The following is a 25,266-nucleotide window of genomic DNA, read 5'->3' as shown; positions in this document are numbered from 1 at the left end:
ATGTCTTTTGGGGCCATACAATACAATTACAACAGGATTTTATGGCTATGAATGCATAATAAGTTAGTTATGATGTAGTTAAAACAATATTGGATGATAGTATTTTTTTGTGGGTGTTTTGGACTGAAATAAATCATGGGTCAAAATTGACCCGCGAACACCATGCGCGGTAACAGCTTTCGAACACAACACAAGGGTTAAATGAGGCCTTTGTGAAATATTTGCATGTACACTTACTGTACTAACATGTTATTAGAACATTAATGAAGATATATATTGAGCAGAAGAATGAAGGTGTGTCTATTTACTTTACAATGTCATGATTTGCCATCTGTTAAAAGTTTACAGTCAGCAGGATCAGAATTTGAGCCGAAGAGGTGTGGTGTTTTCTTTCCTCCTTTATTAGTTTAAGGTAACATTTTGGTTGTTACCTTCCAAGTACTGGAGCTCTGAACTGTTGGAAGAATCATATTTTTGAATCAAAATGTGGCTTGATTTCAGATAATTTTCCTACCTTCCTACCTATCAAGTAGCAATGACTGTCAATCAGTCTTTGTGACCAAACATGAAGACTTATAGATGAACCTAAACTAACAAAGAACTGATGCACAAACAACCACGATAAAACTGAAGTTCGGCCAAAAACTTGCATTTCTCCTTTCTCCTTCATCTAACATTGAAACATTTTTCGGCTGCCAAAGTTAAATAAAGTTTAACTAACAAATGAGATCCTAGTGGTCTCAGCTCCCCCACAGGCTTAGGCTGCTGCCAGAGAGCCCAAGTAAAATGCTGTGAATCTGCCGAATTATGATGCATATTTATAGAGAATACAGGTTTTTAATGAAGGACAGTCCATACAAACATGTACAAAGCTAAACAGCTATATCTGTTATATTACAGCTGCTGTTCTACTACCTCCAGCATTGCACCAATTCCTCAAAAGTAGCACCAGCTTGTTGACATCCAGTGAGTTTACAGAGTTGAGAGCGCAGTGAGTGAAGCTGCCTTCAGAAGAAGTTTCCAGCTGTTGTCCGACCCTGAAACACAGAAAACACTCGCTGCATGTCAAACTAACTGTCTCACTGATCTCCCACCCAATCAATGATTTACAGAACACCATGTGCACTGAGGGGGAAGCAGGCGTAGGGAGCTTGTGGTTCTTTGTGTTGTGACGTTCTCTCATGCATGTAAACCTGCACGCTCGTGTCTTTAAGAGCACTAAAGTGTGTTAAACTCTGTGTCCATTTCTGAGAACATTAGAGTGTGGCTTTTCACTAAGAGTCCAAGATTGTGCAAGTGTGTATGTGCTTTTAGCTGTGTGTGTCTGTATGTCACTGCACGATAAGGAAATGAACATTTATATTTCTAGCTGACTGCATTTTCCAGGCTTTCTTTAATGGCTTTGTGTTCCGGCGCTGAGCGGCTCCTTCCTACATATTTCATGACATCCTGTGCTCCTCATGCCACACTTCTGCTGCTCAACAACAGCACTTCTCCTCTTTCCACTCTACACTGACTTCCATCTCTAATTTTCTGTCAGCGTTATCTCTTATTTTGTCTTTTCTGCTTCTCTGCATTGTGCTGAATATGTAGGTCAGGACGAGATGCCAAACACAACGCTAGAGCCATCATACAAAATAATGGGATAAAAGGGTTTTTAAAGTGTGCTTTGAACTAATGCATCACAAGTAGTTTTATTTACCTTATCTTTGTTGCCCTAACTTCTTTGAACTGTCCTTCAAGGAGTCAGACCTGATAGGGCACAATGATTGGTTCCACATGGATATACTGATGAAATTAAGACTTTGAAAGATCTGGAAAAAACACAATAAGTGTGATTATTTTAAAGGCAGTAGACAATTAATTATTGTTTTTGTAGCTGGTTGTAATTTCTCTATCAGTAAATAAAAAAAGTGTATGCATACACTGTTCTAAAAATATTTCCAGTTCTGGGTCTTGGGACTCTGTGACAGCCAAGTGTGGAAGATAATTATTTTTAAGTTGTTTACTGCAACTCTAAGACAGCAGAATTGAAGGCAGGTAGGAGAGGGTGTGTGTGTGTGTGTGTGTGTGTGTGTGTGTGTGTGTGTGTGTGTGTGTGTGTGTGTGTGTGTGTGTGTGTCTACAGCCCCGCAGGTTGAATGTGTCCAGCCTGCTGCTCTCATGTTCAGTGGTAATGTTAAGTCAGACCTGCTGCAGGGGAGACACGTTTAGATCAATACACAGTGACCTCCTCTGCCTTCAGCTCCTCTCCTCTTCATCATTCACTCTCCTTCTCCTCTTTCTCCTCTAGTCCCTCCCTTCCTCTACACCCGGTATTTCACCCCACTTATTCTCTGCTCCACTCTCCGCTTTGTATTTACTCTTTTGACCGTCTTTTCTCACCTTTTTCTATTTTTACAACTCTCATCTATATCTCCTCCCTCCCTCCCTCTCTCCTCTCTATCTCTCTCCTACCTCCCTCCTCCTTCTCTGTGACACATCATGTATAATTAAGGGAGATCACTGTTCTTCATGAGGCCGACATCAGTCAACTGTCATCGATGCGCTACGACTGTGTGTATGTGTGTCCATATATATATGTGTGTGTTCGGAGGGTGAGGTAGCCATGGCTCACTTCCATGAAATATTTAAAAGAAGCGACTGGGCCAAAGTTCTGCAATCACCGACATTAACTTGCCGTACTTAAGCAAGAAATAACTGCATGGCTCTGGAATAGCTTGGAATGAGTTGAACTTGAAATATATCCTGTTGATTGCTCTGTTTCTATTCTTGTAGAAGTCACCTTATCAATACATCAGAGTCTATTTAAAGAAGCACATGGGGCTCGTATGGTTTTTCACTGCATCTACCTTTTCCTCGGTCAAGGAGGTGTGTGTGTGTGTGTGTGTGTGTGTGTGTGTGTGTGTGTGTGTGTGTGTGTGTGTGTGTGTGTGTGTGTGTGTGTGTGTGTGTGTGTGTGTGTGTGTGTGTGTGTGTGTGTACACAGAGGTGCAGAGGTGTAAGCATTGCTGATGCAGTACTATTGTTTTGGCCGGTAGGCATTCTTTGAAAAAAGTTATAAATAGTATCAATTTTTTCTATTCTTATCCCGCTTGCCGGTGCCTCTTTGATGCTCCTCCGAAGATGACTAAAGAGAAATAATCCTTTTTCTGACTTGTGCTGGCTACTGAGAGGAGGCAGACACACATGAGACGGCGGGGTAGAAGGGAGGGAGGGAAAGGGAGGGAGGGAAACTTCAAAAGAAATGGATGAGGGTGAGAGGCAGAGAGATGGCAGATAAGACAAAACATAAGATGACATGCTTGGTCACATTTCATGGGCTCATAGGATGATGGCAGCAAATCAACAGGGTGAAGGAAAGACCAGAGGAAATGATGTGGAGTGGCTGCAGAAAACCAGATTCATAAGATTAAAATATGTGACAGATTTAAGGGACTAGCAGATTTGGAAAAAAAGTAAGACAGCTGGTAGAAAACAGGAAAGAGTTCATCAATAATTTTTTGTGGAAATATTCTACAAAGACATAGACATTGTCAGAAAAATTAAGCACATAGACGAGGTCAGAGGTCACTCACGGAGCTCATTGATATTCAATATCTTGCTCGAGGACGCTTCAGCACCAGATGATCCCTGCGAAGGACAGGCTCCTTACTCACTGTCACCATGCTGGATGACACACATTGAGAAGGAGATAATTCTATGCACATATCGGACATCTAGGCTTAGTTGTTCAGGTTAGTGTTGAAGTAATGCACATATGGATTTATATAGGCGGAGAGCACATGGGCATTTGTCAAAAATATTTATGTGAGTTAATAGTGTGGCATTTACTCCCCTTATTTGACCATTATTTCTACAAGTAAGCAATGTTTTGTAAAAGAAGATTTCAAACTAATATATTGCATAAGGTAGAACAGAAATGAATCTGCTTTAAGTTTTAAGCATTGGTTACAGTAGCCATTATTTGTTTGTAATAGTTATTCATTTCCAAATTGTGTGAACTTTGTGCTTTCTGAAGCTAATGATGTCTAATCAAAATGTAATCATTAATAACAAAAAATAAATCAAATATAACTCTGAAAGCTTAATCTGATCAAAGTGCAGCACCCCAGCGTCAGAGGAAGGAGTGGAAGTGTTTGAATAGGTTCAGATAGCAGGTCCTAGATCAGGGACTGGTGGGGTTTATCTCTGAGGGTAAGCCGATCGCACACACACACACACACACACACCACACACACACACACACACACACACACACACACACCACACACCACACACACACACACACACACACACACACACACACACACACACACACACACACACACACACACACACACACACACACACACACACACACACCACACACACACACACACACACACACACACAACACACACAAAACACTTTAATTTGTCACAAACACACACATGTTATAAAAGATTCATACTCATTCTTAGCTACATTCTCTCTTTTATTTTGTCATGGATTGTTTGTTAATTTGCTACAAAATGTGCTGCAAAGATAAGACATCTGTTATAATGCAGCCACCTAGTGCACACACTCCTAACAGCAGTGTTACAGTCGTGCCACCATCATCACACTTTCTCTCTCCGGCCCTCCTGTGAGTGATGGAGATCCATTATAATAGAAACTGGTTCTGCTCCATATATCGAAGATTTATGGCTCCACTTCTAAGCTTGCTGTGTGGCCAGCCATGACTGCGGGTGCACATGACGTGTTTTATATCATGTGTGTTAATTTGTGCATGCCTTTGTGCTTGAATATGTGTGTATGTGATCTCTGCAGCATTGCAGGAGATGATAAGGTAAATGGTTTCTCTTTCCACACTGGGACAAGGTCACAGTGAGCGTTCTGAGTGCTGCTCACAGGGACTGGAAGGATTATAGGTTTAATATGTAAATGGTTAAAACTGTAACATTTATAATATGAAACCGTAAATGACAGTAGATCAGTGCTTCTTGCCCTGACACTGACACGATCTCTTTACATTTGATCCTGTGTCTACGAAAACCACTGATAATAAACATCAACCATTCCTGCTGAGATGATTAAAGATCACTTTAAAGGAAGGTTGCAGTTTGAAAGTGATTCATAGTTTATAATAATGTACTTGTACATACCATATCAAAGACACAAGATAGTAAAAGGTGCACGAATAACTCCATTTACTAGAAAAAACTAAATTGGCAAAGCCATCAGTTTGGAGGGGTTATGGAATATTCAAGTTTTTCTAAACAATACTAAAAGTCTGTGGCCATACTAGTGGAGTTGCCGCAAATGTACCTAATGCTGGTACTGGAGGAAAAGTCTGGTGATCACCGAAGTCAGTACGTTTAACACAGATATTCCAGAACCAAAGTTGTGGATTTAACAGACCGGCAGTGTCCCCGATGGAGCCATGCGTCAGTATTGCTGAGTCTGTAGCTCCAGGCAAGAGTCCATTACTGTTGTAGGTCAGTGGTAGAAGAGGTTAAACGCAGCATCGTCTGTTGTGCAACTCATCATGAGATCAATACTACACTGGAGCTTCGAGGGTTTCACTCTGATATACGACATTATTTCCCGTCTCTTCACACTGCCTCTCTCAATTCCTACTCTCAGGGATAAAACAAAGGCTGCCTGGATTTACTAAACATTTACTGAGGAATGGTTTGATGGTAGGAGGCTATTCAAAAGAGGGATGGTGGTGTTGAGCGTAAGCATCTTGTTCTAAAGGTTTCTCTCCTTAATATAAATTGGATTACTTCCATAATTCATCTGCCTGACTGGAAGTGTTTGATCAGCCGCTTCTCTCTTCCAATCTTAAAGTCGGTGTAGCTTCAGAGGATAATTTGTATTTGTGTCCTGCCTCTATAACTTACTTTTAAAATCTGTTTTAAGATATTAATACCCCAGCTTTCCCTTTTTCCATAGCAGTCTAATCATTTAATGGTCAAAAACATCATTTTAAAGCCAATTTATTTATCATTACAACCACATGCTGTGCAGGCCATCATTGAAGGAGCCCATACAACTTTATTTTATTTTCTAGAAGAGTTCCAACGTTTCCAAAGATAACCAATACATCAGGTCGAATGTTTGTGAAATATGTATGAAATAGGCAAGACATTTAGAATATTTCAATTGCATGGTCATGGTCATGTTGGATTTTTCCAACCATGAATGTATTTAAGGAAAATAGGAGTGCATAGAAACACAATACATATAGAAACAAATGTGTTTCTGAATCCCTTGGAAAAATAAGAGGTTTAAACTCAGTCCTTATCCTCTACACTGATCCTCTGCATTGCTTTCCCCTCCCCTGTTTCCTGCACATTGATCTGTCTCTGTTGCATCCTGGTCAAGCCTCTGAATCGATCCTGTTTGCCTGGGGGTAAAGTTTTTGGTGGTAAACAGAAACTGGCTTCAGAAGTGTTGTCACTGTCGAGAATGGGAGGACAATGTTGTCACACGTGCATACTCACTCAATTGGTAAATAAACAACAAATTGGTATTAAGTGAATCCCTGTTTCCCTGAAGAGTGACAACAGATGAAAGCCACACAGTTGTGTCGCATTTGTCTTAAAGGCATTCACTGCTTTGAAATTGGTTATTGTCGATGTAAAGAGGGGCAATTCCTTTTTTCTTACTCTCCTTTTCTCCCTTCCTGTGTGTGCAGATAGAAATGTGGGTGTGTGGTATGTTCACACAGGCATTGCAGAAGTTTAACGCACTTTCCCCTCACAGCATTTTAGCTCAGCCAATTAGGTATGCTGTGTCATGAAATGAGACGATAAGGACCAGTCATAATTAAGCTGGCATGCATATTAATTAAACAACAAGCGGTGTTTAACTGGGCCAGGGCACCCAGGGTCCTAGTGCTTGCCTTGTAACAGCCACAGAGACATGATCAGAACAGATCATTCACCTGCTTTAGACTACAACTAACAATACTATGGCATATAACATCTCATTTAGAAAAGAGAATAACACCTTGTATAGTAATAGCTAATTTTAACAGAAAATATAATGTCTGTTTATTTTATTGGTAACCTCCATCCTTTCACAAGGGGAACACTTTTTTCAATTTGATCCATCCTCAGTTTGTTCTTCTTTCGTATAATTGCAATGGAGTTACTTAGCATCTGTTTTACTGAAAGATAAATCCTTGGTGATTTGTGAAAAACTCAAACTGTTTTTGAATGACGTTCCACAATTTCAAAAGTATTTCCATAATCCTCAAAGACTCTTTTGTCCATCTGGATGAATACACATTTTTGACAGTTGTATAAGTATCTAGAGTTAGAGAAATACTGTATGTTCATGATCAATTTGTATGACATGAACTAACATTTTCAATATTATAGATGGGGTTAAGTGAGATTATGAGTCTGATGTATTTCAAAACTGATTTGACTTCCGTAGGTTTACCAGATGTTGTTTTGAATATGCAATAGATGTGTGGATACATTATTAACTCCATGTGGGTTTGTATACTCAATATGCTGATGGTTTTTATTTTTTCTTCGCTTGGTCTTCGTCTGGACTCGGCCGGCTCTGGAGGTTGTGGTGTGGAGGACGGATAGACACACTCGAACATACACGTCAAAGTGCACTTTGCTACTGCTAAACTGAATACACTCTACATGGAGGCTCTATTTAAAGTGTGTGTATGTGTCTGTGTGTTCAAGCGGGGCAGAGAGAGCAGCACTTTGCCGTCATTAGGTGAGATCATGTAGAGACAGGATGACCGGGTTAATTTTTTATGCCCAGCCTTTGGATATATAAAATATGTATTCAGCCCTTGTTGGACATGACTAAGACTCTTTTTTATATCTCGTCCTCTCTGGCAGACTTAGTCAATCTTCCAGTCTTGCTTTATATTTGATCTTTTATAGCTCTATCTTTGCCAACTCTCTCTTTTCTCTCTGTTTGGCTCTGGTTCACTCTCTGTCTGGTCTTCTTTCTTGGCGTCAGTTCGTCTCTCTTACATTACATTACATTGCATTTAGCTGACGCTTTTATCCAAAGCGACTTACAATAAGTACTCTTCTACCCACAAGCATTGACCAGACAGAGGAAAGGTGTCGTTTGATGATCTGGCAAGTAACAGCTCACATCGTGGCTGTTTTCATCCTGTTTCTTTTATTGTTCTGCTCACTCCAAGTGTGTCTGTTTGTTTTCCAGATTTAACAGCTTAGTAACACTGTTGTCACAGTTCAGCTAAAATCCTAAAGATAAACACACACACACACAGGCTGGCGAGCATGGACCATCACAGCTACACCCACAGAGACACTCTCTTGATGTAATGCTTACTTGTGTCAGTGATATAACAGTAAACCTGAACCAGCCAATAGGGACATGCTGTGTTGCTGTGGCGGTGTAACAAAGGTCAAATTGGGCGTCCTCCTAACTGTTTATTAGTCTTGAATACAATGTTTTTGCAAGTAATACATTACTGATTGCACAATGAAAATGCACACATGCAGACATTGCCAAAACAGTGCTGACGTTTGGCCGAGACTTGGTATCAATCCTGCCTTTACAGTTACAGTAAAACAGTGAACAAACTGTAAAAACAATGAACGGAGCATGACTGAGATAAGTAACTGTTTTTTAATAACCAACATTCAAATTAATGATATCCCCCTTCATATTTTTAACATGGTTTCTATGTAGGTTACTTTATGGTGAATATGCCCTCGAGTTTGTGTGTGGCAGACTACAGTAGCCTACAGATAGCAGAACAACTGGGGATGGTGTTTAATTAAATATTTATATGATAATGTGCGCTGTGTAGTGCGTTTCTGTGGTTAGCCTATATATGAACTCCTGTGTATTGTGTCAGTGTTCTTAATTTATATTGAATTGTTTTTCATTTTTCGTTGCATTGACCTGAAATTGAATTTTAACTATTTCTGAGTGGCTGACATTCACAGGAAATATCTTGCATCTTTGGTAGCAGTTCTGTCCACATATACTGCAATTACTGCACATAACCAGATTGTTTGCTGAGTAATGGAGCATGACTCAGACTCACCAGGAAATGTATTTAAAAGGTTGCCTCGTTGAGAAATTGCAATGTTTATCAAACACAACCAATGCACAGGACTTCATGACGGGTGTGGAGGTCTCATTTCATTAAGGAGAAATCAGTTAGAAGTAAACAACAATATTTCATCTCAGGTTGACAACTAGAGGGACTCTGACAATGTGACGAAGGTAACTTCGCCACGGCTTCGGGCTGGGTAATCTTGCATATGGGGATTTGCACAGTACAGTCAAACATTGCCTATTTGCACATGTTATACTGTTTATTGATGTAGTGTGTATTAAATGATTCAACTGTATTAAATTGTGATGTCGTCTGGCAGATGCTGGTCGGGCTCTCGGCTCCACCTGGAAAGAAAGGGGAGTTATAGCAAGAGCGCCAAAAGTGTTGGTTTGTGTAGATTGACAGCGGTTGAGATTATGTGCAAGGAATATGTTTAGTGTGTAAAGGTCACGATATAAGGTGCATTAATGGTACAGGTTACTCCTATAACAGTCATCATAACACTCACCTCCGCTTGCTCTCCCGTCTCCGGTAGTGATGGGTCGTTCGCGAACGATTCGTTCTTTTTGAACGAATCTTTGAAGTGAACGAGATGAACTGATTCCTCCCACAAAACGATTCGTTCGCTGTTCGCGAACGACGAACTTAAAGAACTGGCGGAAACAGTTCAGAACTGTTTCCTACAGTGTAGCTACTGTAATCAGAGCCTGAGCTCCCACACACACACACACACACACACACACACACACACACACACACACACACACACACACACACACACACACACACACACACACACACACACACACACACACACACACACACACACACACACACACACACACACACACACACACACACACACACACACACACACACACACACACACACACACACACACACACACACACACACACACACACACACACACACACACACACACACACACACACACACACACACACACACACACACACACACACACACACACACACACACACACACACACACACACACACACACACACACACACACACACACACACACACACACACACACACACACACACACACACACACACACACACACACACACACACACACACACACACACACACACACACACACACACACACACACACATCCTCCTCAACCTGTCCGCAATAAAGAGGACGGATACCTGAACCGTAGCGTCCAGCTAGCTTAGCGATAAATACACACAGCGTTGTATTCTCCTCCCCCTGTCGGCCCTAAAAGCTTCAGACGGCGGATACCTGAGCTCCATAGCGTCCCGCTCATGTGAAACACACACACCGCGTTAGCGGGACATTCTCCTCTCCCTGTCGGCCCTAAAAGCTTCAGAGGGCGGATATCTGGGCTCCGTAGCGTCCCACTAGCTTAGCCGCTAGCTAAAGGTAAACATAGATGGGTACATACTATAGAATATGAATAAATCGTCACCGATGTAGAGGATATATTTTTGTATTCACTTTGAACTCGCCCAAATGGAGTTTAATGCTTTTGGATTTAAGCACATAGTCCATGCATGGGTTTGAAAGTATAACGTGCTAGCCTGCTGTAATACATCGTATAGTCAGGCACACATTTATGAGAGATTTAACAATGGCCAATTATATTTCTTAAATAATATGTAGCCTATTCCCAGAGCATAATTCATGGGGCAACAAGGTGAGGTGTAAAATGTGTTTTAATATCATAAATGTTACGCCAGCAAACTTCTTGTACGGACTTCGGCAGTAGTGAAGACGAATCGTTCGCGAACGTGCAAATCACCAGATGTCGTTCGCGAACCGGTGAACGAATCAGTGAACGAATCAGTGAACGAATCTTTCAAGTGAACTGAATCAAAAGATTCGTGTCCCCGAAGGGAATCGGAATTCCCATCACTAGTCTCCGGTCACAAGGTCCGTCATCGTAAAGGGTCCCCGGGGAAACAGCGGGTCCTTTTTATCCTTCTGGATGGGGTTAAAGGAGCAGGTTGGAGGCGGGGGTGATTTGTTATCAGGTACATTTGGCGTGTTAGTTTATAACGGGTTTTCTTTTCATACCGTAATTAAATATAATGTAAGTAAAGGATGTTTGTCATTCTCCACTAAGGGTGTTTTGTGAATAACTACGGTCCTTATCTGAGCTGACCATCTCTGCACATGCCACCCCTTTTGGATGGTACGGTCCGATGGGTGAGGCTATAAAGCATGGCATGTTGGGCTCATTTAAAAAAGGATAGTGTGGGAGACAGTCATTTGGGAATATTGATGTGGGTGACCAGGCACCAAATGATGAATAAATACCCACACCGGGTTGTATCAAGACGTTCTGCCTCTGTCTCCTTACTTGGTCGGGCCGCTCAAGTGACTTCGTTCACAAGTGGTGTCAGAAGTGGGATTTGACAAGTAAGGAGGGGGAAATGCAGAGAGGAAAAAAACCCGACCAAATAGAGGTGCCCGATGACGGGGTGGCTAAGCATGGAGTTGACCATGGGGCCACGGCTGGTGAACCAAGAGACAGGTTTGAGGAACTGTCTGAGATGATGAAAGCACTCATGCAGTCTCAGAAGCAGCTTCAAGACCAGGTATCTGAGATGAGAGCGGGGCCGCCAACAGAGCAAGGCAGTGATGAGGAGCGGCCCAGAAGAAGAGGGGACTTCGGTGATGATCGGGAGCAGACGTCTTCATCCAGGCGAAGGTCGCCAAGACGTCAGAGAGAACCACCGCTTCACCGCGAGCCGAAGTTGTGGCCACTGGGGCCAGATGAAGACGTTGAACAGTTCCTCACCACCTTCGAACGCATGGCCCAGGTCTGTCGTTGGGACCAAGAAGAGTGGGCTGTCCGATTGGTTCCCTGACCGGGAATCGAACCCGGGCCGCAGGGGTGAGAGCGCCGAATCCTAGCCACTAGACCACCAGGGAGAATCCGAAGCCTGCCGGTGAAAACATTGTATCCTACGTGGTCAAGATGAGGGAGCGTTTGGAGAAAATGGCAGCCCTGGCCAAGGGGAACCTGATGTATGCCCAAAAGACTCAGAGAACCTGGTATGACCAGAAGGCCAGAGAAAGAGTGTTTCAACCTGGTCAGAAGGTGCTGTTGCTGTTACCTTCCAGTGAGAGCAAGCTGCTGGCTAGATGGCAGGGCCCATATGAGGTCACCAGACAGGTCGGAACAGTCAACTATGAAATCCATATGCCGGACAGAACCAAGAAGCACCAGAACACAGGGATCACCTACAACAGGTCCTCCATGCGATCCAAGCTGCTGGACTGACCATCAACCCCCGTAAATGCGCCTTTGCCAAGGAAGAGGTGGAGTACCTGGGCTACGTCATTGGGGGAGGTGTCATCCGCCCACAACTGAGTAAGATCGAAGCGATTACCGCCTACCCCGTGCCAACCACAAAGAAGAAGATAAAGTCCTTCTTGGGGTTAGTCAATTGGTACCGGAAGTTCATCCCTCAGCTGTCAGAAAGAGCAGTGGTGTTGACCAACCTCACTAAGGCCTCGGTGCCAGCCAAAGTCCGCTGGAACGAGGACTGTGACAGAGCTTTCAAGGATCTGAAGCAAGCCATTACCACTGAGTCAGTCCTTCACTCACCAGACTTTAATCAGCTATTCACCGTTCAGACAGATGCCTCAGGGGTAGTGCTGCGTACCGGTACGCCGAACCGGTACTGGACTTGTAAAAAGTTTCGGTTCAAGTCCGGTTAAAACCAGAACGTCAGGAACCGGTACTTGGACTCGCAAAAAAACTAGCACTTACGTATATTCTGGTGTCTGTGGTTATTTAAACATTCCCTGATAAACGTTATTCAGCGTCAATAAATGAGTGCTAATCACAGTGTGCTCAGTGTACAACATCACATGTCATTTCACCTTCGATTTACGGTATGAAAACGTAGAATTTCGCCACATGCTAATGCTAACCGGAAGTGAAGAATTTTCAGAATAAAAGTTTTAAGTTAATAGTGTGAACTTTCGGTTTTTTCAGAATAAAAGTGATTTAAATTAGTGTTTTTAATTCAAAATTACGCCATATCAACATTGATTTTAATTTCTAACAGTATGTATTGTAGAGTTGTAGAAAATACATGGTGCACAGACAGTACAGTACACTCTGACTGTACAGTCACTAGAGTGTAGCCTATACTGTATATTAGGTGTGTAACAGTGTGATGCGTATAGTCTACTCTACACTCTACCTTTCAGCAACGTTTTAGGGATTTAGGCTCAGTCAGCTCAGGGACTATTTGGTTACTTTAGTTTGGTAAATGAAATAAATGTTTGAACTTTGTAGTTCTGTAGTTGCTGTCATAAGTCATTTGTAGACTAAGTGGCACATTTGTACTTTGTAGAGAAATGTAGACACAAGTTGGAAGGGAGCACAATAAACCTGATGAGTTTGAATTTGAGTTGATTATGAGTTAATTTTCAATTGATAATTAGCTCACAATAAGTTCACTTTAGTTACTCACACAACTTGACACAAGCCATGGGTTCAGGTCCGGACTTATAAGTCCGGACCTGAACCTGAACCTCTGGACTTGAGTCCGGACCTGAACCTGAATGTGAGTCCAGGTACGCAGCACTACTCAGGGGTAGGCCTTGGAGCGGTATTGCTGCAGGAAGTGGATGGGGAGCTGAAACCGGTGGTTTTCCTCAGTCGGAAGCTGTTGGACAGGGAGACAAGGTACTCGACCATTGAAAAGGAGTGCCTGGCGATGAAGTGGGCCATCGACTCCCTGAGGTACTACCTTCTCGGACGGCAGTTCATCCTGGAGACAGACCATCGTGCACTTCAATGGCTTCACAAGATGAAGGACGCAAACATGCGTATCGCGGGGTGGTACCTTGCCTTGCAGCCGTATAACTTTACGGTCAGGTACCGTCCGGGGAAGTCAAACCTGGTAGCTGACTGGTTGTCCTGAAGCCAAAACGGTTAGGACACTGTGCTTCCTGGGGAGAGGGGGAAGGAAATGTGACGAAGGTAACTTCGCCACGGCTTCGGGCTGGGTAATCTTGCACATGGGGATTTGCACAGTACAGTCAAACATTGCCTATTTGCACATTTTATACTGTTTATTGATGTAGTGTGTATTAAATGATTCAACTGTATTAAATTGTGATGTCGTCTGGCAGACGCTGGTCGGGCTCTCGGCTCCACCTGGAAAGAAAGGGGAGTTATAGCAAGAGCGCCAAAAGTTTTGGTTTGTGTAGATTGACAGCGGTTGAGATTATGTGCAAGGGATATGTTTAGTGTGTAAAGGTCACAATATAAGGTGCATTAATGGTACAGGTTACTCCTATAACAGTCAACATCATAACACTCACCTCCGCTTGCTCTCCCGTCTCCGGTCACAAGGTCCGTCATCGTAAAGGGTCCCCGGGGAAACAGCGGGTCCTTTTTATCGTTCCGGATGGGGTTAAAGGAGCAGGTTGGAGGCGGGGGTGATTTGTTATCAGGTACATTTGGCGTGTTAGTTTATAACGGGTTTTCTTTTCATACCGTAATTAAATATAATGTAAGTAAAGGATGTTTGTCATTCTCCACTAAAGGTGTTTTGTGAATAACTACGGTCCTTATCTGAGCTGACCATCTCTGCACATGCCACCCCTTTTGGATGGTACGGTCCGATGGGTGAGGCTATAAAGGGTGGCATGTTGGGCTCATTTAAAAAAGGATAGTGTGGGAGACAGTCATTGGGGAATTTTGATGTGGGCGACCAGGCACCAAATGATGAATAAATACCCACACCGGGTTGTATCAAGACGTTCTGCCTCTGTCTCCATGGTCGGGCCGCTCAAGTGACTTCGTTCACAGGCAATAATGCTTGAGTGACTTAAATAGGGGGTCTGGAAACTCTCAATTAAATCTACCAAAACATTGTGAAAACAGTGATGATGATGAGGAAGGTGTCAGCTGAAGGTAAGGAGAAAGAAGCCAAAGAGAAATTAAGCAGAATTTTTGCCGACTTCAATTTTCAGAATCGGAGGTTGGAGCCAGAGTGCGTAAAAGCTGCTTATGTGTGCATACTGACATTAGTGTTAATTGGCAGCTTAACAAGTTGTTAACTGACAAGATGTAGCCAACAATATAGAAGTGTGTGTGTGTATGATGTGTGTGTGCCTAGTGCTGAGTAAACACAACAAGGGCGAACAGACGATTTCCCTCTGAATCAATCAATCCTGCTTAACTGAGCACAGCATCACCTCCATCAGCAGGTTATAGGAAACACACATTCACACGCACACCCCAACACACACATGATCAAATGACTTGAGGTGAACTGTGATGCATATAAAATGACAAAAGGGCAATCTCAGGAATATTGAATATTAAATCAATAGGTTGGGAAGGTGAGAATGGAAGTTTGGTGATTGGATGGTCAAACGCGCCGCATACATGCAATGTATATTTAATTTATGTGTGTGTGTCAATGCAAACATAGTAGCACCTTATTTACTCCTGGTGTTGACCTGGGTTGTGTTCTGGTCAGCTTCACACTTACTGTAGACTTAAACATGAGAATGCTTGTGTGTCTGTATGTGATGAGTAGTTATTGAGGAGCAGGTAATACAGTGATTATTGATCTCTCTATGTCTGCTCTGTGTTTATAAACTGTATGGACTTTATTTTCTGACATGTTAGGAGGCTGGAATATGACCTCAGGAAATAGTGTTGCCAAGAGACCTATAACTACATCACGGAAATATTACCCAAGAGGCGAATGTTTGCTGAGAAATGACACAATGATGAATCTGGGAGGTTTAAGTGATTAATCATGGACGGAGAAAAAGTAGTGAATTTTTACTTTCAACTAAATCACATAATTGATTTACATGTTCATGTGTTTCGTTCCTTCTTCTGCCTTACAGAGAGACACCAAAGGCCAGTTCCTGTTGGACCATGTGTGTAACCACTACAACCTGCTTGAGAGAGACTACTTTGGTATTCGATATGTGGACCCCGAGAAACAGAGGGTAACGATCAAAAACACATTCCTTTTTTAATTGATGAACCGATTTGTTTGATGACAGTAAAATAATTGTCAACTATTTTGATAATCGTTAATAAAAGTATTTTTTTCCTCTCAATTCAATGATTTCTGTCTATTATTTGTTTTATATCATATTAAGGATTTCTGAATATCTTTAGGTTTCAAACTGACAAATTATTAATCGATAAACTGAGTAAGAATTCTCAATATTAAGCAACAATGGAAATGAACATTAGTTGGAGTTCTGATTAATGTATTTGTTGCAATGACTTTTAACTGCTGGTTTTGTACATCCAATAATCCAAAACATAAAAATGTGTGGTTTCAAATTAGAGAAACAGAGAGAAAGAGTGAATACTCACATTTTATACAATGTATTTACTTCTTTTTACGTCAGCACATCATGACAAGTATAGCAAAAAAACAAATAAAAAAAGAATAATTTCTCTGAATAAAAGTTGCAAGGTCCAAAAACATTACATTTGTCATTTTGCTTAGGTGGATTGTGTCATATAATTAATCAAAAGATCTCTTTTTCAAGGGTGACCTGCAGCTAACTATACTCTTTTTAACTGCTCTGCTCTTGGTATCTGTATGTCTCTCTATCTCTCTCACTTTCGCAGCACTGGCTGGAGCCCAATAAGCCCGTGGTGAGGCAGATGAAGTGTAAGTGTCACATCTGCTCCCTCTGTGTTTTTCCCTTGCGTTTTGCATCAGAGTGTGTGTACATAAATATGAGTTTGAAATGCGTGTGTGTGTTTGTGTGTGTTTGTTTATGCAAACCTTCCTGAGAGCAGCTTCAGTGCAAGGAGGTCGAACTCCGCAACAAACATACAACACCACAGGGATCAAGCCTCTGGATGTTAATAGAGTGGCGAAGTTACGCCCATCTACTTCCGGTCCAAGGGACCTTATTTCGTAAAAATTATGTATTGAAGTCAATGGAGAGAGATAACGTATCTTTCGATCCCGTTTGAATTGTGCCACAAATTACGCATATGATGTTTGTCAATCTTAACAAATAATTTCTATGTCAAAAAAGTCACAGTTTGCCGTAAAACTGTTGAAATATAAGACTATGAAAAATCCGCAACTTGAAAGACTACAAATCCCAGAGTCGCGTAAGTGATGTCATAACTGATGTCACAATTGTTTTCCTCCACCAAATAAGAGATAGCTAAGATAAGATAACTTTAACAAGATGCCTGTGTGCTTAGTACCAGGTTGTTATCATACCAGCAATGGGTCTTGCTCGTTCTTTCGCTTCCCGTCTGATGTAAGGACCAGGAGTGGCTGGATCAAGTTAGCTACCTAGCTAGTAGCAAGCACGTTAGTTAGCAATACAGTCTTAGCCTAATTGTCATTTTTATTAGCCTTAACATGAAGTAACCCAAAATGTTAAATAGTAAGAGTAGTAGTCATATTTCGTGAACCCTTTGAAGAGTACTGTCACACCGGGGTGATAATTCTATAATACACCATTTAAGCCCGGGGGAGAAACGCTAACGCTACATTAGCATCGGCGATCTGTTCTACTTCATTCTATCTGCACAAATGGTTGACATTAAACATTAAAAAGATCAGTTCAGAGAGAATCAAAGGAAGGCAGGCAGGCAGCTTTGCATGACATTCTTCTGGACGTGTTTCATTGTGTTGATAGTGAGGGTAGTCAATCGATGGATGTATAATAAGAACTGGATACAGCGTGGGAGGCGGGGCCTCATTCATTCCTATGAGAGTTACTCATTGGCGCATTATGATAAAATGGGCCAACTTTTGAGAGAGCGAAACGTCACAGATTACCCGTCATGCCTGAGACGTACCCGTATATGCGCTCATAGAACATGCGCAACTTTAACCACGCCCCCCAAAAGGCTCGTTCACATTAAAGGGAAATGGAAACACTTTTCAAACTGCTTTCCATGCGACAATATTACCATTAGGAAATGTATTTATCTAGTCTATTTCCAATGTAAACGATCGAGATACGCGAATTTACTTTTTGAAATACGTGCCTAATGACCATGGGCTAGTGTTGTCACGATACCAACATTTTGGTTTCGATACCGATACCAAGTCAAGAATTGCGATTCCGATTCTTTTTCGATACTTTTCTTAAAAAAAGGGAAACACGGAATATCGGCTTTAAAATTAGGAATAACAGATGATTTTAGCAGTCAGAACAACTAAAGCAGCAGTGTTACTAAGAACAGAAACGCCAAAGAGTCACATCTAATATAAATATATATAAAAGCATTTATTTTAATTGTGTAGCAGTGAGTTTAACATTTTGGCAGCACTGTTGAGCATTTTGAAAATGTATTTTCATGCCTCTGTGCAAGGCTTAGTCTTTCTATCTTTATAGCCACTGGTGTAAAGTAACTAAATTCATAAACTCAAGTACAATTTTGAGATACTTGTACTTTATTTAAGTATTTCAATGTTTCTTTTGCTACTTTGCACTTCTAATCCACTACAGTTCAGAAATAATGGTGTACTTTTCCTCCACTACATGTATTTAATCCCTTTAGTTACTTCACAGATCTGGATGAATGATGTGAAATATAATCAAGTGTTAAATCAGACTTTAGTTCCACCTGGAGTAAATCCACCAGCTACCCTGCAGTCTACAAAGTCATTCAAACTAGCTGCACATTTACCAGCTTTGAGAACACTTTCATGATCAATCATTATAAAACATATCATATATATTATTCTGAAATGGACCAATCTGCACAATGACTACTTTTACTGTCGCTACTTTAATACTTTTACTTGAGGAACATTTTGAATGCAGTACTTTTACTGTAACAGAGTATTCCTACACTCTGGTGCTTCTAGTACAAGACCTGAGCACTTCTACTTTTACTGTCGCTACTTTAACTATATTTTGATGATAATACTTTTGTACTTTTATTTGAGGAACATTTTGATTGCAGGATTGTTCCTACATTCTGGTACTTCTACTTTAACTCAAGTACAAGACCTGGGTACTTCTACTTTTACTCAAGTACAAGATATATAGGCTACTTATACCACCTCCGTTTATAGCCTATGAAAAAAACTAATAGAAAACGAAGGCTAAAGCTAACGTTAGCAGATAGTGATGCTAGTTTGCTAGTTAAGTTTGCTCAACGATAATATTGCGACAGAAAAACTTTTCAGTGCACATCACGCTCTGCTGCTCCTATAGGAAGCTCTGCTCTGAACACCTGAACGGCCCGTTCACAGACTTCTGGCGTCTTTTTTGTCAACAAGCCGAGGCGCAGCGGCAGTTGCACTCCCACTTGCAGCCATGCTTCTCGTTTTCTCACATGCTCTGGCAGCTAGCGCGTGGCCGCGTGCACGAGAGAGGGGAGGGACTTAGAACGTGCTTGAGAGGAGCGGGACTGCAGGCATGGCTGCAGTGCAGGGAGTGGAAGCAGAGCGCTGAACACACACGGCTCTTATTAAACGGCGTTTTTTCACGGGAGTACTTTTCCCCGTCATTCTTAAAGTACCGATACTAATGAAACGGAGGAATCGTACCGTTTTTAACGGCAGGGTATCGCGGTACCTTTCAAGTATCGGTACACCGTGCAACACTACCATGGGCGCTTCCATTGCTCCGGGACTTTTCCAGTGACGTCACTGAGTGGGTACGGCTTCCTGGGCCAAAGCTCAATAACAAACAACATGGCGTGCAATGCACCAGTAGTTTACATTACAAGAAAACGGTCGTCGTCAGGAGTTTATTGTATTGCCCCAGGCTGCACAAATGGATTTTATACAAAGAAGGAAGAAGTACATTTCCATAGGCTGCCACTAAAGGATGAGAAGCTGCTCAAAGTCCAGTCTGGATGCCTGGTTCAATACAAAACATTGGATTTGAAGCCAGGATCTGTTCCCACAATATTCGATTTCTCAACGTATGCAGTCGGGAACACCGACCGTCCCAGCACGTCGGCCGCGCAAGACAATGACAGTGTCAACAAACGTGAAGTTCGAGCCACCAAACGAGTTGCTTCAGCTGCCGAGAGAGAGGTAAATATTGCAGCACTACCAGATTACTAGCTCACACAAGTATTTACTGACACAGTGTGACCTTATTAATTAACGCAATCGCGTCCAAACTAAATGGTAGCTATTATTATGACGTACAATAGAGAATTGGGGGTGTTCTATAGCTCAACTAATTAAACTGGCATACACACGCTCATCTGTCGAAAACAGCCCTAAAAAGGCTAGTATTGCTATTGATGGATGGTATTGCAGGACCCAGAGCGCACGGAGCACAGAGCAGACAGCAGATAACGGAATTGCAGTTGTATTGCTTATAGATTATCAGAACATTTCAAAGGGGACACAGCCCCATTGGATATTAACCTATGGATTAACTACATCATCGTTTGTATCGTTGTAATGCCATTGAAGACCAGTTTAGACCAGACAATGAGGAAGGTAAGCCGTTAGCCTGGCGTATGTTAGTACCTAGCGCCACTTGTTTTGATGTACGTTTTTGTGGATAACCTCGCGAGTTTGTATCTTTCAGTGTTGAGGTGGGCACCGTTAGATTCTGTGTCTCCTTGCGATCATAAACGATGTGTTGGATGTGCGGCTAGGATAAGTAATAAGGGAGCTAGGAGTGATTTTCGGTGCAGTAATAAGTTAGCATTTTTCGCTCGGGGCTAATTCAGAGGCTCACTGTTAGCATTGTGTTTTTTTATTTTTTTATTCCGGATCGTATGCCACTCTATTCGACCGAATCGGTTCATAAGCATAGGCCATGGGATGCCTGGTAACTGTAGATGCTTCCACATCAATGTCATCTCCCGACGAATAGTCAAATTCATCGTTCAAAACGTCGATCTCATTGCAAAATTCCTCCATCGCTGCCATATCTGCTACGTTGTGTTGACTTCCGGTGGAGCGAAAACACAGCCAGTGACGTCACCATTTGGGACTCCCCTAATGGCGGTGGCCTGGTCCCGGAATTCCCCACCCAGCCGCAAGATAATTAATTTTCTTTTGGCGAGTATTATCATATACAATAAATATTACGATCAATATCCATTGTAAAATGAATAAACTACCGGAATATTATAACTGTAATTGGTGTTTCCTTTCCCCTTTAAGCATGTCAATTTGCGTACACGTAACTAGGGTTGGGTATGTTTGAATTTCCACGATTCCGATTCCGATTCTACTTTTCGATTCCGGTTCTTAACGGTTCTCGATTCCGGTTCTTTGAGGGGCAGGGTAAAAAAAATGATACATGCGTCTTCCACCAAAAAAATTACATTTATTCGAGAAACTCTTACACAGGTTAGTTTACAGTAATATTCACATTAATCAGTCTGTTTATATTCACTGCTATGTAACTGTAACCTGAGAACTACTGAAGCTACAACAGTACAACAGTCCAACTTTTAAAGAACAGTTCTTTTTGAGAAAAACAAGCATCTGCCTTCTCAGGCATACAGGGAAGAAAGGTTTGAATATTTTGAAGTAAAATGCTTCAATCTGGTGCACTTTAAGCAGAATTACTAGAGACTAGATCTACGGCGTACAACTCCAAACACCCATATGAAAAAGATCGGTTTACATTTTAATAATTAAATAAGTATGTGAGCATAACCAGTAACCTACCATAGCCAATAACAAATACATGTAACGTATTTTATTTTTGTTGTTCATTCATATCTTATTTTACTATTTTATTTATGCATATTTTTTGTATCTCTCCAGTTTAAAACGATATGTCTGGTTTACTGTCCTATAGTATACATTGGAATGATTTCAAACCTGTTTTATCCCAATAATTATAAAGGAGAGCCTTGGAAATATGTGTTTACGTAAATTGTGATCAAAACGTTTGTGACCCACTGAGATAACTTAGACTAAAGTGAACTATCTAAACACTCAGAGTCCTTTACCTCACTGAGCTGAAGTTATCAGCCTCAGTCTGACTGGAGAGGACTCTCCCTCCACATCATTGTAGAAACATCTTCTTCTTCCGTTAGAGCAGCTAATAACAACAGCGCCCTCCCTTTCTCCCTCGCACTTTGGCTGTGAGCTGTGGTTGCCAGATAAGCCAACATCCCCCATTTTCATCACTTACAGCGCCCATCGTACAGGGGAAATGAAAATTGTAACCGGGATGAAAAGGGTGTTACATTTACTTAATCAGGGTTCATACACTTTTTCACCAATGATTTTCAATGACTTTTCCATGACTTCTCAATGACCTTTACCTCATTTTCCATGACCAAAAATTCCCACTGAAAATGGTTTATTTGAAAATGGAACAGGAAAATAAGGTCTGCATATGAAACATGTTGTGCCTATCTAAAACAAATCAAATAGTAGGCTTACTAGCTTCTACACGCTAAAGCAACTGTAGTCAGGGAGGCAAAGTCATCAGGTATGAAAAAGGTGGCAAGGACCCGACCCCTGACCCCCTGAAAGCAGCAGTGTCAATAATAACAGAAATTCCAAAGAGTCACATCTAATAGAAATATATAAAAGCATTTATTTTAATTGTGTAGCAGTCAGTTTATAATTCTGGCAGCACTGTTGAGCATTTTGAAAATGTATTGTCATGCCTCTGTACAAGGCTGAGTCTTTCTATCTTTATAGCCACTGGTGTAAAGTAACTAAGTTCATAAACGTAAAGTACTATACGTGGGTACAGTTTTGAGATACTTGTACTTTATTTAAGTATTTCAATGTTTTGCTACTTTGTACTTCTACTCCTCTACAGTTCAGAGGTACATGGTGTACTTCTACTCCTCTACAGTTCAGAGGTACATAGTGTACTTCTACTCCTCTACAGTTCAGAGGTACATGGTGTACTTCTACTCCTCTACAGTTCAGAGGTACATGGTGTACTTCCTCCACTACATGTATTTAATACCTTTAGTTACTCTACAGATGTGGATGAATGATGTGAAATATAATTAAGTGTTAAATCAGACTGTAGTTCCACCTGGAGTGAATCCACCAGCTACCCTGCAGTCTACAAAGTCATTCAGACTAGCTGCACCTTTACCAGCTTTGAGAACACTTTCATGATCAATCATTATAAAACATATCATATATATTATTCTGAAATGGACCAATCTGCACAACGACTACGTTTACTGTCGCTACTTTCACTATATTTTGATGATAATACTTTTGTACTTTTACTTGAGTAACATTTTGAATGCAGGACTTTTACTGTAACAGAGTATTCCTACACTCTGGTACTTCTACTTTTACTCAAGTACAAGATCTGAGTACTTCTACTTTTACTACAAGATCAGAGTACTTCTACTTTTACTCAAGTACAAGACCTGAGTACTTCTACTTTTACTCAAGTACAAGATCTGAGTATTTCTACTTTTAATTAAGTACAAGATCTGAGTACTTCTACTTTTACTCAAGTACAAGATCTGAGTACTTCTACTTTTACTCAAGTACAAGATCTGAGTACTTCTACTTTTACTCAAGTACAAGACCTGAGTACTTCTACTTTTACTCAAGTACAAGACCTGAGTACTTCTACTTTTACTCAAGTACAAGATCTGAGTACTTTACTTTTATTAAGTACAAGATCTGAGTACTTCCACTTCTACTAAAGTACAATATCTGAGTACTTCTACTAAAGTACAAGATCTGAGTACTTCTACTCGAGTACAAGATCTGAGTACTTCTACTCGAGTACAAGATCTGAGTACTTCTACTTTTACTTATCTGAGTACTTCTACTTTAGCTCAAGTACAAGATCTGAGTACTTCTACTTTTACTCAAGTACAAGACCTGAGTACTTCTACTTTTACTCAAGTACAAGATCTGGGTACTATACTTTTATTAAGTACAAGATCTGAGTACTTCCACTTCTACTAAAGTACAAGATCTGAGTACTTCTACTAAAGTACAAGATCTGAGTACTTCTACTCGAGTACAAGATCTGAGTACTTCTACTCGAGTACAAGACCTGAGTACTTCTACTCAAGTAAAAGACCTGAGTACTTCTACTTTTACTCAAGTACAAGATCTGAGTACTTCTACTTTTAAGAACAACATCTGAGTACTTCTACTTTTACTCTAGCACAATAACTATACTTATACCACCTCCGTTTATAGCCTATGAAAAAAAACTATTAGAAAACGAAGGCTAAAGCTAACGTTAGCGGATAGTGACAATGTATGCTAGCTAGCTAGCTCAACGATTCCATAATGATATTTTGACAGAAAAACATTTCAGTTCACATCACGCTCTGCCGCTCTGCTCTGAACACCTGAACGGCCCGTTCTAACAGCTGTTCACCAGCGGTGCAGTCTGTGCCACAGTGACTCCGCACAGTTAACGAACGCACCGTAGATAATGTAGCTGACCCTCATCCCGGAGCAGCAGAGTTCAGCCCACAGGCAGGAAGATTCGAGCACACAGCTCGCGCTTCATATATTAAAAAATAACACCATGCGCGTCATGATGGCACATAACAGCTCGCGACCGCAGATTATTTTGGCGATTAGATGAAATGTAAATGTAAATTATACTTTAGTTACATTTCCATGACTTTTCCAAACGTTGGGAAAAACATCGTTTTCCATAACTTTTCCAGGGCCTGGAATTTGCATTTTGAATTTCCATGACTTTTCCAGGTTTTCAATGACCGTACGAACCCTGCTTAATTATGAATGTTGTTATATCAAGGCCAAAAATTAGGATGAGCACTAACGGTCAAAACAATTTTTTTTCCTCCCAGAGCTGTCGGCGCAGCGCCTCCACAGATCGATCTGGCGCCCTCGGCGAACATCTATAACGCCAATGCAACGGGCCGGCCCTGGTCTCAGGTTACACTGTAGGAAGTGTAGGTACAACGCTACATTTCCCGCCCCGCTGCAGTCATGCAGTAGGCTACGGAGAGCGGCGAGAAACATTTCCTCAGGCATCGAAAAGCGGAACCGAAATTCACATTTCTAAATGATGCCGTTGGAATCGAAATGTTGGAACCGGTACCCAACCCTACACGTAACAGCACCGCGCGTTCATGACAGCATGGTACTGGATTGTTATGATGGATTTGAAATGAACGAGGCGGCCGCGGCAGTTAGCAGCTAGCGGCTAGCTAGTAATTAATGCTAAATTACACATCAATATGTTATGTACTTTTATATTACGCTGATAACAGGAGCTAGTGATATCCAAGCAACAGAGCTTAATT

General features: G+C 41.4%; 1 protein-coding gene across 2 annotated transcripts in view; it reads left to right on the top strand.

The window, feature by feature from the left end:
- The window catches only part of frmd3 (FERM domain containing 3), a 77,145-nt gene that overhangs the window by 1,276 nt on the left and 50,603 nt on the right, over nt 1–25,266 (top strand). For both annotated transcript variants that reach the window (XM_034090694.2, XM_034090693.2), the window contains exons 2-3: nt 15,951–16,055; nt 16,696–16,738. In XM_034090694.2, the coding sequence (XP_033946585.2) occupies nt 15,951–16,055; nt 16,696–16,738 (148 nt within the window). The remainder of the gene's footprint in view (nt 1–15,950; nt 16,056–16,695; nt 16,739–25,266) is intronic.

Source organism: Pseudochaenichthys georgianus, chromosome 9 (assembly GCF_902827115.2).
Source record: "Pseudochaenichthys georgianus chromosome 9, fPseGeo1.2, whole genome shotgun sequence".
NCBI lineage: Eukaryota > Metazoa > Chordata > Actinopteri > Perciformes > Channichthyidae > Pseudochaenichthys > Pseudochaenichthys georgianus.
The sequence above is the reverse complement of the archived record's forward strand: the minus strand, read 5'-3'. Positions and strand labels throughout refer to the sequence as shown.